We start from the raw sequence: 16444 nt of genomic DNA, 5'->3' as shown, positions 1-16444 counted from the left end.
CATGAAAACAAGCCATTAGATGGAGGCGGGAGCGAACGACTTCGGTAATCTAGCTAGAACCAACTTTTCAAAATGAAAATACTTGGTTACGTTACCTTATTAAACACAGCATTAATCAAGGTCTTTTTTGTAGTATAAAAACAATAATCAACACTCACATATACCATCCGTGTACCAGCGCTCATCTTCAGTGGTTATCACTCCAGCACACTCCAGGAAGAAAACACCTCGTAAAGTTGTTTCAATGGAGAATGTTTCCTATTAAGTCCTTCTTTTAGCGCAGCCTTGAAACCAAGTCACTCAACTGTATTGTAATAACTGTTATTAATACGATGATGACCATCACACTTTTAAACAATCACTTAGTTATAAGAACGATATGAAGGACACACCGTCAGTCTGAAATGTATGTGGCAGTCTCTGGAGACTCGTGTTCTGCGCAGCATGGGTGCACCACACATTGGGCTGGAGTTAAGTGCTCACAGCAGACACTTCACTCCTCTCTGAATTATGAGCTCGTGTGGTTTACTTAAGGGCTCTGATAAGTACTCTTTTCTATGTGTTTGTGTGCTCGCGCGTCCTTTAGACACATCACCCGATGGAGGTAGTCAAGATTTATCCCTCGTTGCAAGTGGCCGGCCGATACGATGGAAGTCCAAACTAGCAGCCGTCTTTCTCGCAATGCTGGATTGTTCTACAGGTAGGCAGGAAGCTAGCGAACTAGCTACTGCTTCTCTCTTTCTTTTCGGTAAATATTAACCTGGTGTTGTGCTCTGTGATCTGAGACGTCCTGCCACGAACCGATTGTAGGATTTTGTTGTGATTAATGAGAACGAAGACAAGATGAAGCGAGGAGAACGACTCGTGGCATGGCTTGCCCGTTGGCCACACACGCCGGGTGGGGAGAGAGAGGCAAGCTGTGTATTTTTTTTTTTTTTTTAATGTATTCATCGACCTGTCATTTATTACGGCTTTATTACTGGAGGAGAAAGACGCTAGCGGTAACCCTAGTCATTTGTGTATTCGTGTGAACGCTTTGTGGTGGCCGTGAAAATAATATATATAGGAATATATATTAATGCGCTAACCATCGCCACAGTAGGCCCAACCTCGAGGCGAGGATCTTCGTCGCCAGTGTACGATAACTTAAGCTTGCAGCGGGCTTTGCATAGGGTAATGGTGGAGTGTGCTAGAGTGGATGTGTGCTAGAGTGAACCCTTTGCTGTGGTTGGTTGTCTGAATTATGTGCCATGATGGGCTAGGTAAACGCTGTGCTCGGTGGGCCAAACTCTGTTCAGCTCTGTTGTAAACACGTTAGGCTGTGCAATGGAAGGCTCGACGGTATACTGTGGTGGCGGGCTAACGCTACTATAATTAAAGCTGTACCATTCTGAAATAATCTATTATGCCATGACGTTTGGCTAGCATTAATTTCACTAGGAATGACCAGCTTTGTGTGGCGATGTTTTGCGGATGGGACGATTAATGAGCCAAGCAGTAACGTTTGTTAAAACGAGGGAGAGATCCTGGCTGGCTCTCGTGGTAGGCGGGGCCGGCCGGGTGGGATAACAAGCCCAGTCAGTGCTTTGGTCCCTCACCACCTTCAGGCCGCCTTAGAGCACAGGGCCCTCACCTCCAAAGTTGTAGGGAGGTTTAATCTCAACAACAACAACAGCTTTTGTTAAGCATGTTGTTTCTTTGTTTAGTTTTTAGGGGCGCCTGGGTAGCCCGGGTATGGTGGGTGATTTAAGTTAATCCACCGTGGTGTTTTGCAACGCCACATTGTCATTTGCTATCCCCATTACAGTGTATATTACTATATCGTGACGTTTTAGTCAGACCTATCATGGAATTATTTGATTAATCTATCACAGGGGCTCGTTATTATGCCGTGGCGTGTGGATACCCCATTGTTGTGATTACCTGTGGCGTGTCACTTTGGGTAGCCCCATAGAGGAGTTTGGTTAGCCCACCATAGCAGGTAATTGGCTTATCGACAAGTGTCTATAGCCATTCATGGTATTTCATAAAGGTGTTTGTTTTGACCTATGTTGTGGTCTTAGAAATTTGATTTGTATTGGCATTTGTACAGCACACTGGACAGCTTCCAAGGCTCATAGATGGTATGAGCCTTGGTTACTGAAAAGTTTTTACCTTTTTGTGTATTCGTATCGACGTGTCGTACTGGGGAAAAGGCCATGATACATGTGACCTAACAAGATGCCTTGTGACTAATTACTTAAACCTTCAGCTGTCCTACTTTTCTTATGAGGAAGTTCATAGAATGTTATGGTAGATACAGTCAACTCTGGGACGTGTAAGGGTGATTTCTTTTTAGTCTTGTGAAGTCAACCAGGACTGACCGAGGTAATTAGCCAGTACTCCATTACAAATTCTGTGAAGTATGATTCATGGGACGTCCTTCTGGTCATATTTTTCATGGCAGTTGATCAGTTTGTGTCCGCTGCTCAAAAGACATTGGATGTGGAGTGGTTTTCCTTTGAATAGTATTGTAACGTTTAGGGGAATGCCACAAGTGTATGGAATGTATCGTAGCGTTATATTTGGTAATTCATGACTTTATCTACACGACGAAACAAGTTGTGGGTATTATGATTTTTTCCTCTGCAATGTGTAGTATAAATTGAGAGTATTCTACAAGACTTATAGTGTGATATGGAGTATCACATAATAAGGCTTTTGTGGTGAGTTATGGATATCAGGGAAAGTATTTGGTCAATGAAATAGAAGTATGTTAAACGAACAAATTGACTTATGTTATTGTATTCTCCAAGCACCAGACTAGCATGACTAAACAAATTAATCACTCGGTGCCCAAAGCTGGATTTGATGCGTAGCCAAACTTACAAAGTACCTTAAACTGTGTACGAAAAATCGGAACTTTGCTTCTTGACCCACTTGCTATACATCGCAATGGAAGTATATTATTCATCTGGTATAGATATTACTTCTTCCTGTGCTCCTGCTGCTCGCCTAGACGTGTACCATAAACGTATTCGATCACAGAACACATAATCGCTGGAAGTCCTTTTGTGTTCACGGGAGCGCACACAAAGGCCAACAATGGCTTCAGACAAGGCAGTCGAGTATTTTTGAGATAGATTAGAATATGATTGTAAATTTCGGCTGTTAGGATCAGAGAGGCGAGGTTTTCATTGGTTGTTTTAATCTAGATAAATGTTTCGCATAGTTTCACCTTATTTATTAACGTCACATTTTTCTTGAACTTCACAGCCCTCCCCACTTTTTTACATTTAATTTTGTAGATTAAGGAAGAAATGTGAGCCTAATAACGTTAATCCAGGCTTAGTCTGGTATGCACACAAAATACAAATATTTAGCAAGAAATTATATGATTATGTAGTGTGGTTACGGTATTGGGACTAAAATAGAAACGTTACCATTTTTGTACACCCGTTAAGTTTACTCAGAAAGTATGTAGGTAGCTAACCTTAAGTGACCTTACGTCTTAGGACAGAGACTGTTAAGATGAGCCTCCGCAGGTAAACTTCAATGTGATCCCCAAACGTAGTTGCATGGAAATACAGTCTGGCCCAACGGTCCCGAACTCCTGGGAGTCGTAGCCCCAACCTTGAAGTGCAATAGCCTCTGAAAAGAGATACTGGGATTATATATATATATTTCTTTCATACTATTCGCCATTTCCCGCATTAGCGAGGTAGCCTTAAGAACAGAGGACTGGGCCTTTGAGGGAATATCCTCACCTGGCCCCCTTCTCTGTTCCTTCTTTTGGGAAAAAAATTTATATATATATATATATATATATATATATATATATATATATATATATATATATATATATAATCCGATGTTACTGGATCCCACCTGCTTGAGGTTACAGAGAGTGTGAAATGTCATTGGGTGTGTACAAGTCTCGTCAAAACACATCCTTGGGCTGCTAGCAGAAGCCTTGAGAGAGGGGGGCCTGGGTAAACACCAGGACTCTTGTACAGCAAGTTGGTTTAAGGGGTACTTATGAATATACAAATTAGATATAGACAAAAAGACTGCCGTTCCCACACCATGAGCCTAGTTATGAAATATTGGTCGTTGGCTTAATGACTGGCATCATTAGTCGCTGTCATTTTATTTGGATGAAAGATGGTGTTGGGGGGAATGAGGGGGGTAAGGGGTGGTTGATGTATTCTTTTTTTTTTTTTTTGGAATATTGTTGGAATATGAAAGGATTTTACAGACAAATTTTTCTATATAGAATGAAGATATGTTGGACATCGGAGGATTTTGTATCCTAGTGGAGACAGGCTTCGCAGAGCGTGTATGTATAAGAATTAGGATGGTTTTAATCTTCAGATTTGACATTGCAGCTCAGTGGCACGCCAAATTTTTCATGTTTTGATGATGCCTGCTATTTATAGATATGCAAATTATTAAAGGTAGTATACTATAACATCTTTTGATTGTCCAGTGGGGATGTATTGATAGCTGTTATCGTTAATATAAGATGTCTGAATGTTTTTTGTGGTTCGTTCCATTGTTGATAGAATTGATTAGATTTGACTCTTAGTTTATACAGATATCTCATTGATCCGGAGGCACATTCGAAGCTGTATGATCATCTACATGTAGCGATGCGCTTTAAGTTGGCCCATATTTATCCTCAATTTTGTTTTGAGTATTAGAACTACGTAATGAAAATTATTATTATATTGTATCCCATTACGTACATGGCTTTTGTTACCTGAAACATTATGCGACGATCCTTGAAGGCTACAGGTAACAGAAGCCATGTACATAAGTGATTATCATCCCTTCATAAATCAGCAAAAGTACAGGACAGACCTTGGAGTTCATGCGTGGGACTTCAAGGGGACACGTATGGTCCACCACTCAACACATCAATTACGCCACCACTCTTGTTTGTAACATTTCATGTTATGATTCACTCCTGTTTTGCTCTTTATGTATATTGTTGCTGAATCATTTTTACACACAGTTTAACGTAAGATGGGCAGTGGTTGTGTATCCGAAACGTCTCATGTATTGCAAAAATGAAAATGAATATAGGATAGTTACTAATTTACACTGTGTGATGAAGCAAAGTGTGGTGAAAAGAGAAAAACAACAGAAAGCCAGTGAGTTTACACACACACACACACACACACACACACACACATATATATATATATATATATATATATATATATGGGGAGGTGATAACAAGTAGCGGTGATGTGAGAAGGAGATGGAATGAGTATTTTGAAGGTTTGTTGAATGTGTCTGATGACAGAGTGGCAGATATAGGGTGTTTTGGTCGAGGTGGTGTGCAAAGTGAGAGGGTTAGGGAAAATGATTTGGTAAACAGAGAAGAGGTAGTAAAAGCTTTGCGGAAGATGAAAGCCGGCAAGGCAGCAGGTTTGGATGGTATTGCAGTGGAATTTATTAAAAAAGGGGGTGACTGTATTGTTGACTGGTTGGTAAGGTTATTTAATGTATGTATGACTCATGGTGAGGTGCCTGAGGATTGGCGGAATGCGTGCATAGTGCCATTGTACAAAGGCAAAGGGGATAAGAGTGAGTGCTCAAATTACAGAGGTATAAGTTTGTTGAGTATTCCTGGTAAATTATATGGGAGGGTATTGATTGAGAGGGTGAAGGCATGTACAGAGCATCAGATTGGGGAAGAGCAGTGCGGTTTCAGAAGTGGTAGAGGATGTGTGGATCAGGTGTTTGCTTTGAAGAATGTATGTGAGAAATACTTAGAAAAGCAAATGGATTTGTATGTAGCATTTATGGATCTGGAGAAGGCATATGATAGAGTTGATAGAGATGCTCTGTGGAAGGTATTAAGAATATATGGTGTGGGAGGCAAGTTGTTAGAAGCAGTGAAAAGTTTTTATCGAGGATGTAAGGCATGTGTACGTGTAGGAAGAGAGGAAAGTGATTGGTTCTCAGTGAATGTAGGTTTGCGGCAGGGGTGTGTGATGTCTCCATGGTTGTTTAATTTGTTTATGGATGGGGTTGTAAGGGAGGTAAATGCAAGAGTCCTGGAAAGAGGGGCAAGTATGAAGTCTGTTGAGGATGAGAGAGCTTGGGAAGTGAGTCAGTTGTTGTTCGCTGATGATACAGCGCTGGTGGCTGATTCATGTGAGAAACTGCAGAAGCTGGTGACTGAGTTTGGTAAAGTGTGTGGAAGAAGAAAGTTGAGAGTAAATGTGAATAAGAGCAAGGTTATTAGGTACAGTAGGGGTGAGGGTCAAGTCAATTGGGAGGTGAGTTTGAATGGAGAAAAACTGGAGGAAGTGAAGTGTTTTAGATATCTGGGAGTGGATCTGTCAGCGGATGGAACCATGGAAGCGGAAGTGGATCATAGGGTGGGGGAGGGGGCGAAAATTTTGGGAGCCTTGAAAAATGTGTGGAAGTCGAGAACATTATCTCGGAAAGCGAAAATGGGTATGTTTGAGGGAATAGTGGTTCCAACAATGTTGTATGGTTGCGAGGCGTGGGCTATGGATAGAGATGTGCGCAGGAGGATGGATGTGCTGGAAATGAGATGTTTGAGGACAATGTGTGGTGTGAGGTGGTTTGATCGAGTAAGTAACGTAAGGGTAAGAGAGATGTGTGGAAATAAAAAGAGCGTGGTTGAGAGAGCAGAAGAGGGTGTTTTGAAATGGTTTGGGCACATGGAGAGAATGAGTGAGGAGAGATTGACCAAGAGGATATATGTGTCGGAGGTGGAGGGAACGAGGAGAAGAGGGAGACCAAATTGGAGGTGGAAAGATGGAGTGAAAAAGATTTTGTGTGATCGGGGCCTGGACATGCAGGAGGGTGAAAGGAGGGCAAGGAATAGAGTGAATTGGAGTCATGTGGTATACAGGGGTTGACGTGCTGTCAGTGGATTGAATCAAGGCATGTGAAGCGTCTGGGGTAAACCATGGAAAGCTGTGTAGGTATGTATATTTGCGTGTGTGGACGTGTGTATGTACATGTGTATGGGGGGGGGGGTTGGTTGGGCCATTTCTTTCGTCTGTTTCCTTGCGCTACCTCGCAAACGCGGGAGACAGCGACAAAGTATAAAAAAAAAAAAAAAAAAAAAAAAAAAAAAATGTATATATATATATATATATATATATATATATATATATATATATATATATATATATATATATGTGTGTGTGTGTGTGTGTAATATCACGGAGGTGAAACTTGTTTCCCCATGTCTGTCCATACAGTATATCCGTTCGTGTTAGCAGTGTTTTGTTTGTGAGTGTGAACCTTTTATTTCCATTGTTGTGGCAAACTTCATGACGTGGTGAGCGGCGTTCACTGGAGCTGCCTGTGTGACCGGGGCGATTGCCACGGTCCTGGCTGGCTTACTCCACAGCAGCAGCAGCATGGCGCATTGACAGTCGACCTGGTGACGGAGGGAGGGAAAGCAAGCACGCTATGGTGATTGTTGGGATTGTACGATAGTGAAGTAGAATATAAAGATTTTATTTCATATTCCAGTACATTTATCATTAGGAAAAATAATGTTATATCGAAAAAGATATAAGGGGAAAAACGGTACATTTTTAGACTCGGTGAGGCATTAACTGAAAGAGTTTTCCCCTGTGTTATTTACCACTTTGGACATTTTAGTCTGTTCAGTAAGGCTGCTGAATACGTACAGTTTGTTTATTGGTCCGAGCCTTAGCTTCGCTGTTGACTCCCTGTTTTAGTCAATGCTCGGGTGAAGAAAGTCTCTACGAACGAGACTTTGAATATACACTAGAGATGTCTAACTGAACGTGGTATATACTAGTGTCTGTGAACGTGGTATATACACCAGCGGTGTCTCTGTGAATGGGGTCTATCCATCACTGGTATGTCTCTTAACTGGTGGGTGGTTATATATACGCAAAGTGCGTACCTTCATGATAATGGGTCAAACTGTCATACTTAAGGATTTTAAAGATGTTCAGTTGTGGAGGCTTTTATTAGATATAGTGATTGGGAACTGTTTAGGGGAAGTTTGAGGAACTGATAAGATGTCTCTTAATAATATTGTATCGAGTCGATTAAAAACCGTTTCTAGCTCTCTGATTTCTCCCTGTCATGCTAACTAATGAAAATCATCACATACATCCATTACAGTAATTTGCGGGTACAACAGAAAGGTTCAGTTTTGTAACTGTAACGTAATATTCTGGTCAGAGTTTGCAACATCAAAAGAGAGATCTGTAATGTAGTTTATATATGAATATCTGGTCGTCGATTTGTTTGATGATAGGTGGAAAGTTTTTGCGAAGATAGTGTCTATGAAAAGCCTAGTTAGCGAGCGAAACTTGGGAGAGAGAAGTTTTAGTGTTAGGCTTGAGCCCTTCCCCGGGTCGTCTCCTGAAGGTGGGGGAAATCCGTTGAAAGTTTCAAAGTCCTGACATTTTCCCAGAGACCAGAGAAATTTCACCCCCATCTTTCTCATTTTTGCTCTCCCTTTCATTTTTTTTTTCTTTGCACGTCCATCTTCTGTTTCTTTCTTCTCCCCCCCTTTTTTTTTCTACTTCTTTCTTCTAATTGTTGCTACTTAACACTACTTTCTCTACCACTACCACCCTCTTGGTAACACAGTTTGCCTATAAACAATTAAGAAGTTGTGGGGTTTTAAAAGTTTATATTGTGGGACACACCACCGCATCGCTTCTGTGAATTTTATGAATAACTTTTGAAGTTTTTAATTGCATTTCTTTTTTCTCCATATAATACGTGTCCATAATTGCATTTCTTTTTTCTCCATATGATACGTGTCCATAATTGCATTTCCTTTTTCTCCATATAATGTGTCCAAGTTTTATGATCATAAGGGTAAAGAATGATTGATAGTAATAGCAGCTCATTAGTACATTGTTGTAATGTAATTGTAATTAGTTTGAAATTAGTTTTCTTTTGTCCACGTTATGCATACAGGGCCTTGGACGATTTCCTGTCCCACAGTAAATACAGGGAAATCGGAATATACATATGGAAGTCAAGGAAACCAAGAGCAGCCAATTGCTGCCACACAGTTTGAAATGGTCTAACTGCTCGTTATCGCCCAGGTAATTACGCTTGGCAGATCGTCATACAGCTGCTAGTGGTGGTTGGCCCGAATCATTATGTCCGTGTGATGATAATTATCTTCCCTGGAAGATAGTTTGTATATTCTACTTTTCTAATCTTTCGATTTAAAGTGAATATCGAGTATTAAGTGAATACAAGTGTTCTGTTCTATGATGAAACTGAGTATCATAGTGATAATAGTAATGAAACCTCATAACTTCGTGTGTGTGTGTTACGGGGAGAGAGTTTTATATATATATATATATATATATATATATATATATATATATATATATATATATATATATATATATATATATAAACTTCAACTCAAAAGTATACAACTGTGAAATAACACTCAGGCCAACAGAAATATTCTTGATGTTAATCAATGACGTATATATAATTCATAGTTGATATTAAATGCATTAAAATAGTAGTACTAATAATACCCCCAAGATGGGTTTGGTGGGGGGATGGGGGAGGACACACACACACACACACACACACACACACACACACACACACACACAGCGGTGCCATATTCTTCAAAAGTAAACACAATGACGAGTGGGTTTTGGAAACTTATTTCTCTCTGGGTTCCCCACATCTCGTGAGATATTACACTCTCAGATCTCAAGGTCTGTTGTTGTTTCTCCTGCTCTGCTTGGAATGAGAGAGCTCATTCAATGCTACGAGGAGAGGGACAATATGCTCAGACTTAGGATTTACAAGCGTCTTGTTCGCTGAGGGCTTTGGAAACTAGCAAGGTCGCCTGAGGAGGCTCCAAATCTGTTATCTTGTGTTCGTCCAATTGTTTGCATATTACACCTTCGAACTTGCTGACACGGTTCCTTGAATGTTTATAGAGGGCGATGGTTTCTGTGCATTACTACTCACTACAGTTTGAGAGGGATCGTGAGCGAAGGCCCTCAGTCAGTTTGATGACCAAAATGCCTAACATGAAAAAACTGTTGCATTAGAATCTTGCTTGACCAAACGTAGCACATTTTATGTTGTTTTAACCTCGACTCTTCAATAGCCTCACCAGTTTGACCATAGTAAAACTGATTAGGCTTTACAGGGGGAGGTATTCTACTCATAACCCTTTTTCAGCAGATATAGAATTTCTGACAAGACTCTCCCTGAAAATACACGAGTCATTCTGATGACTTCATTTAATATTAAAAGTTTTTCATAAGAGGGGAACATGTAAGCAGATTTTCACGATATGTTTCATACCAAAAAGTTTTTTGTTTGCAGATGGTTCTGTGGGTTGAACTTTGTAAAAAAAAAAAAGAAAATTCTTGCGAGATTATGAGTTGAGTCAAAGGAATGATTGAGATATTGTAATTTCTAACGAGTGTCATAGTTATTGCAGAGTTCATCTTTGAATTATGGACTACATACATGCGAAATGTTCGTAGATACATTGATGAAGACACAGACACTTTACTGTGATGATCAGGTTAGTAGTGATATATATATATATATATATATATATATATATATATATATATATATATGCCATTTCCCGCGTTAACTAAGTAGCGTCAAAAAACAGATGACAGCCTTAGAAAAATAATCCTCACTTGGCCCCCTTCTCTGTCCTTTTGGAAAAGTAAAACCAGGAGGGGAGGATTTCCAGCCCCCGCTCCCATATATATATATATATATATATATATATATATATATATATATATATATATATATATATATATATATATCTTATATATATATATATATATATATATATATATATATATATATATATATATATATATAATATATAATATTGGAAAGGATCACAATTGAGTGCGTGATCAAGTATATTCCTTTAAGTCCACGGGGAAATGGAACATAAGTTCCCAAGTGCACTTTCGTGAAATAATCACATCATCAGGGGAGATTCAAGAAAGAAATATGGTCGGTAGATATACAACGAAGAGACGTAGCTAAACAAGTGATAACCCGATTGACGTTGACTGTGATATTTCTCTGTTGCGTCTCCCCTGATGATGTGATTATTACACGAAAGTGCACTTGGGAATTTGTCGTGTTTCATTTTCCCCGTGGACTCATAGGAATATATATATATATATATATATATATATATATATATATATATATATATATATATATATATATATATATATATATTCACAGTAGATACTGCGTTTCATATGATCAAAGAAATACGATACTATATGAAACATGATCATAAATATTGAATAATTTTTTTCTATTTTGTTTCCAAAACAATTGCTAAAAGTTTCCATTATAGTTTTACCCGTAGATAATCCCCCGCAGCGGCTGTACGTTTCGAATGTTGAAATTAAATATGATAGAATTGTGGTATCACTGGGCTGTCCCTGTTCGTGTTGTGGGTATTAATATTTTCTCCTAATTTCCCAGAAAATTCAGACTTTAGTGTTAGCCTGTTGGTCATAGCTGGCAACGATTCAACAGTATTGCCTTCAATAAGCCAATCAGCATTGATTGCTTAGAGGCAACAGTGTTGCCATTTCCCCTTAGACCGGCGGCGTTGCCTTTTGTAGAGCACAGTATTTACTTTTATATTTTTATATTATTATTGTTATTATCATTATTATTATCATTATTATTATTTACATTGGTTATTTCACGACAGGGACATTATTATTATTATTATCATTATTATTATTTACATTGGTTATCTCACGACAGGGACATTATTATTATTATTATTATTATTATTATTATTATTATTATTATTATTATTATTATTTACGTTGTTTCACGACAAGGTTTTCATGTGTACAGACCAGGGTTTGTTCTATATATGGAGGAAGGTTTTTAACTGTGCTGAGCGTGGATATTTGTTTTCATAAGAGCTAAATTTTTGTTTGCGTTGATTTTTATCTTTAAAGATAGTCATTATATATGCATGAAGTAGGTTAAATAGTTCAACAGAGCGGGATTATTTTTTTTTTCCCCTTCACCAAATGGGCATTAATTACGGCGAGTTTTGATTTCTAAAGAGTAGAATTTTTTTGATTTATATATAGCGGGGTTTTTATTTGTAAAATCAAGTTAGTGATTTATGTGGTTTTTTTTTATTTTTAATGGCAAGGTTTTTCTTTCAAAGGCAGTGTTCTCTTTTTAATACGTACTAGAGTCGTTATTTTTAGAGGTTTTCATTTTATCAGTAAGGTTTTTATTCAGTAAGGTTTTTATTTCATTAATAAGGTTTTCAGTTTATCACTAAGGTTTTTGTATCATCAATAGGGTTCTATTTCATTACTGAGGTTTTTAGGTCATGGATAAGGTTTTCAATTCATCACTAAGGTTTTTATTTATCACCAATAAGGTTTTATTTCATCACTACAAGTTTTCATTTCATCAATAGGGTTCTATATAACCCTCAGGAGGGTTTCTGTGTGTTTTATAAAGCAATGCTCTTAGCTGTACGGAGTGAGGTTTTAATGTGTATTGAGCACGAATTTCTACCCCGAAAAACCCAACCGAAAAACCATCTTTTAACACCTTCTCCTTCAGGTGTTGGGTTATGATAATTCCAAGGCCACATGCCACTCCAAAGTGTGGTTGTGAACCATCGCTTGTTGAGGTGACGGGTGCTTGAGTAAATTGCCTTCCTCAGTAGTTATGGCCTTTCAAGGACAGTTGGAGACAACTTTACTCAGAACTCCAGCCAAGGCGATGGGTTTATGATTATTATTATCATTATTAGTATTGATATTCGCTGTTGTAGTAGTAGCGTCATTATTATTATTATAATTATTATTATTATTATTATTATTATTATTATTATTATTATTGTTATCATCATTATCATTAGTGTTGATATTCGTTGTTGTAGTCGTAGTGGTAGCGTTATTATTATTATTATTATTATTATTATTATTATTATTATTATTAAGTAGTAGTTATAGTAGTAGTAGCATTATTATCATTGTTTTTTTTATTTATTATACTTTCTCGCTGTCTCCCGCGTTAGCGAGGTAGCGCAAGGAAACAGTAGTAGTAGTATTAGTAGCGTTATTATTATTATTACCATTATTATTATTATTATTTCAATGGGTGGTAGGGGGGTGGTCAGAGCTGGTAATTTTTCCAGTGGCCTACGGACGAATCCGTTAGTGTTTGCACTGTGTGTCCTGCTGCTGCCACCACAGGATTATAACAACACGCTAAATAGCATTGACGATTCAGATATTTTTGGGTCGTTGTGGACGGAATTTTTCCCCCCCTCCATTCACCTGGGATATTGCCACAGTAACACCATTTATCCAGATTCCTCCCCCCCTTTTTTGGGCTGCCCTGGTGATTAGAATCGTGTTATTAGTGTAGATTTTTTGCACGTTAAGGTTATATAACGTGGAGGTTATGATATCCTCCAACCAGCGTCATACATACACGCGCATACAACCTATGGTTTCTCAAGGTGGGATGTTATTATTATTGTTTTGGGATATGATCGGGATGTGTTATTGATGTTGTCACAAGATGAGTAAACGTTCGATCCCGAGAGACTCTGTATTGTAGTGGATGGTGGTGGTGATGATGGTGGTGGTGTTGGAGTGGTGGTGTTGGTGGAGTGGGGTTGGGAGGAGAGGAGTGGAGTCCCTCCTGGTGGTGAGGAAAGGAGGAGGAGGAGGAGGAGGAGAGGCGGGGGAAGAGTTGGGGAGGTATTAGACTGGCGGAGCGGCGCCATGTTCGTCCACACCAGGTGGCTACGACCTGGCTCCAACCTCCCTCCCACCTCCCCAACCTCCCTCCCACCTCCCCTTCCCTCGCACTCCCCTTCCCTCGCACTCCCCTCTCCTCCCACTCCCCTCCCCTTTACGTCATAAACATTGGGTCGACTATGGCAGCTCGGCTATGTGGAGGGTTGTGGTGGTGGTGGAGAGGGAGAGGGAGCTTACTATGGACCGGCAACACTCCATCATTGATTCATGTATTGCTAAGAGAGACATTGTTGACGATGAAAAAAAACACATCAGGATGAAATTGTAAAACACACACACACACATGGGAGCATTTATTTTCTTCTAGAAAATGCACCGAGTCCCATTCCAGGTCTCGCTCAAACCCACTAGAACATCCGGATGGGTAGAATTTACTGTGTATAATAATACCGCTTCAGTTCTGTGAGGACGCCCGGACTCAGTTCCTTGTTTAAGTTAAAAAAAAAAAGAAAGAAAAAGAAAAAAAAGGTTTTTGGGTGGGAGTTGTTTTTGGTGGCAGCTGAACTTGTCTCCTGAAATGGAGGTTCGGTGTACTTTTGACGTTCCGCCAGTGTTTTAGTTTATGAGTTCGTACGGCGCCTGAGCTTGCTCCCTTGAGGTGGTGTCAAAGGAGAGAGAGAGAGAGAGAGAGAGAGAGAGAGAGAGAGAGAGAGAGAGAGAGAGAGAATCAAAGATGATGCAACTGGCAGATGATGCGAGTTTTCTGTAAACAAGCGAAGCTCAGGGTGTGTATATATATTCTTGGCTGAGGTTGTAAATGATGAAAACAATGAAGGGGGTAATTAGAGACGTGTTCTCTGTTGCTTTTGTCCGTTCTTTCTCCCCTCCCTTCCCCTCCCTCAACCAACCAACCCCTTGCTTCTCTCCTCTCATTCAACCACCCCCTTGCTTCTCCCCCTCTCTCAAGCACATCTACTTCTCCCCCCTCCCCCCCGCCCTCCCTAAACATCCCTGCTTCTTCTCCCCTCTGCTCACAGCGCCCTCGATCTTCCCTTCCTCTCTCCACAGACCGTCCCTCTCCTCTTCCCATCTCTTGCTCCTACCCATTCCTCCCCACTGCTACTCTTCCCCATCTCCTACCCCTCACTTATCCCTTCCATCCTTTCCTCACTGCCCGCTCTTCCTCCTCTTATGAAAATACCTCCCCCTTCTCCTCCTCCTCCTCTCCCTTCATCCACTTCCCGTCAACCCACCCACCCACCCACCCCGGCCCATCTCAGGGTGTTGACAAAGACTCCACGACTGTCCAACTTAAACTGTTGATAGTGGCAGCAGCTGTCTGCAGGCTGCCCTAACCCACCCTTTCTTTTTCCCCTCCTCCCTCTCCTCTCTCCACCCCCGACAAGGTCATGAGTGCGTGCCAGCGCCTCCGGAGGGAGGAGGAGGAGGAGGAGGACTCCCACCTCACCTCTGCCACCACCACTGCTCTAGTTCCTGCTCGCCTTCAGGAGAAAGGTATATATATATATATATATATATATATATATATATATATATATATATATATATATGTGTGTGTGTGTGTGTATGTATGTAATCGTGGACTACATCACAATAACAATGTCTTCGTGCGTGAGGCGTGGAGACAAATGGCCCTTCTACTGTCTTTCTCGTCAGTCACACATGAAAAATGGCGTGTCATCTCTCTAGGACGTGTGTGTGTGTGTGTGTTATCACGTCCGGAGCTGGTGGGTCTTACGGGTTCGTGCCGATATTATTCTGATGCAGAAATGGTTGGAGTGTTGTGACTTTATATTTTTTTTTTTCTTTTAAACTTTTATTTACGTCTGCCAGAACGTTCGAAGCCCACCATCTATAACTCGGGCTGAAGCGAAATTGACATTGCCATGCATGAATAAGTGTGAGAGGGTTGTGTGACGGTGAGATGGGTGTATGACAGTGACACAGATGTATGACAGTGAGCAGGTATCAGACAGTCAAGCAGGTGTATGACAGTGAGATGCATGTATGACAGTGAGCAGGTATCAGACAGTTAAGCGGATGTATGACAGTGACACAGATGTATGACAGTGTGCAGGTATCTGGCAGGCAAGCGGATGTATGACAGAGGTAATTAGTTGAGTGTAGGAGGGAGAGACAGACATTGAGGTTAGGTAGAGGGTTGAAGGAAATGACAGAGGGGAGCAGTTACGATCAGAGGTATGTAGGATAGATTTGTTTTATTAACTACAAGTGTCGTATTCCAGTACAGATGAATACAACATGTAGCGACAGTACAGTTGAATACAGCCTGTAGCTACAGTACAGGTGAATACATCCTGTAGCTACAGTACAGATAAATACATCCTGTAGCCACAATACAGGTGAATACAGCCTGTAGCTACAATACAGGTGAATACAACCTTTAGATACAGTACAGGTGAATACATCCTGTAGCTACAGTACAGATGAAGACATCTTGTAGCTACAGTGCAGATAAATAGAGCCTGTAGCTACAGTAAAGAGGAATACAGCCTGTAGCTACAGTACAGGTGAATACATCCTGTAGCTACAGTACAGGTGAATACATCCTGTAGCTACAGTACAGATGAATACATCCTGTAGCCAGAGTACAGGTGAATACAGCCTGTAGCTACAGCACATAAATACAGCCTATA

The 16444-nt window shown here is 40.2% G+C and overlaps 1 protein-coding gene across 3 annotated transcripts in view; it reads left to right on the top strand.

The window, feature by feature from the left end:
• Positions 1-410: 410 nt before the first annotated feature.
• Positions 411-16444, top strand: part of LOC139764598 (potassium voltage-gated channel subfamily KQT member 1-like) — a 765415-nt gene continuing 749381 nt past the window's right edge. For 2 of the 3 annotated variants that reach the window (XM_071691436.1, XM_071691434.1), the window contains exon 1: positions 412-700. In XM_071691436.1, coding sequence (XP_071547537.1) covers positions 648-700 — 53 coding nt within the window. In that variant the 5' untranslated portion in view covers positions 412-647. Of the gene's footprint in view, positions 701-16444 lie in introns of all 3 variants that reach the window. The other variant, XM_071691435.1, reaches the window with a different exon arrangement.

Source organism: Panulirus ornatus, chromosome 50 (genome assembly GCF_036320965.1).
Source record: "Panulirus ornatus isolate Po-2019 chromosome 50, ASM3632096v1, whole genome shotgun sequence".
Taxonomy (NCBI): Eukaryota; Metazoa; Arthropoda; class Malacostraca; order Decapoda; family Palinuridae; genus Panulirus; species Panulirus ornatus.
This window is presented reverse-complemented; position numbering and strand designations above follow the sequence as displayed.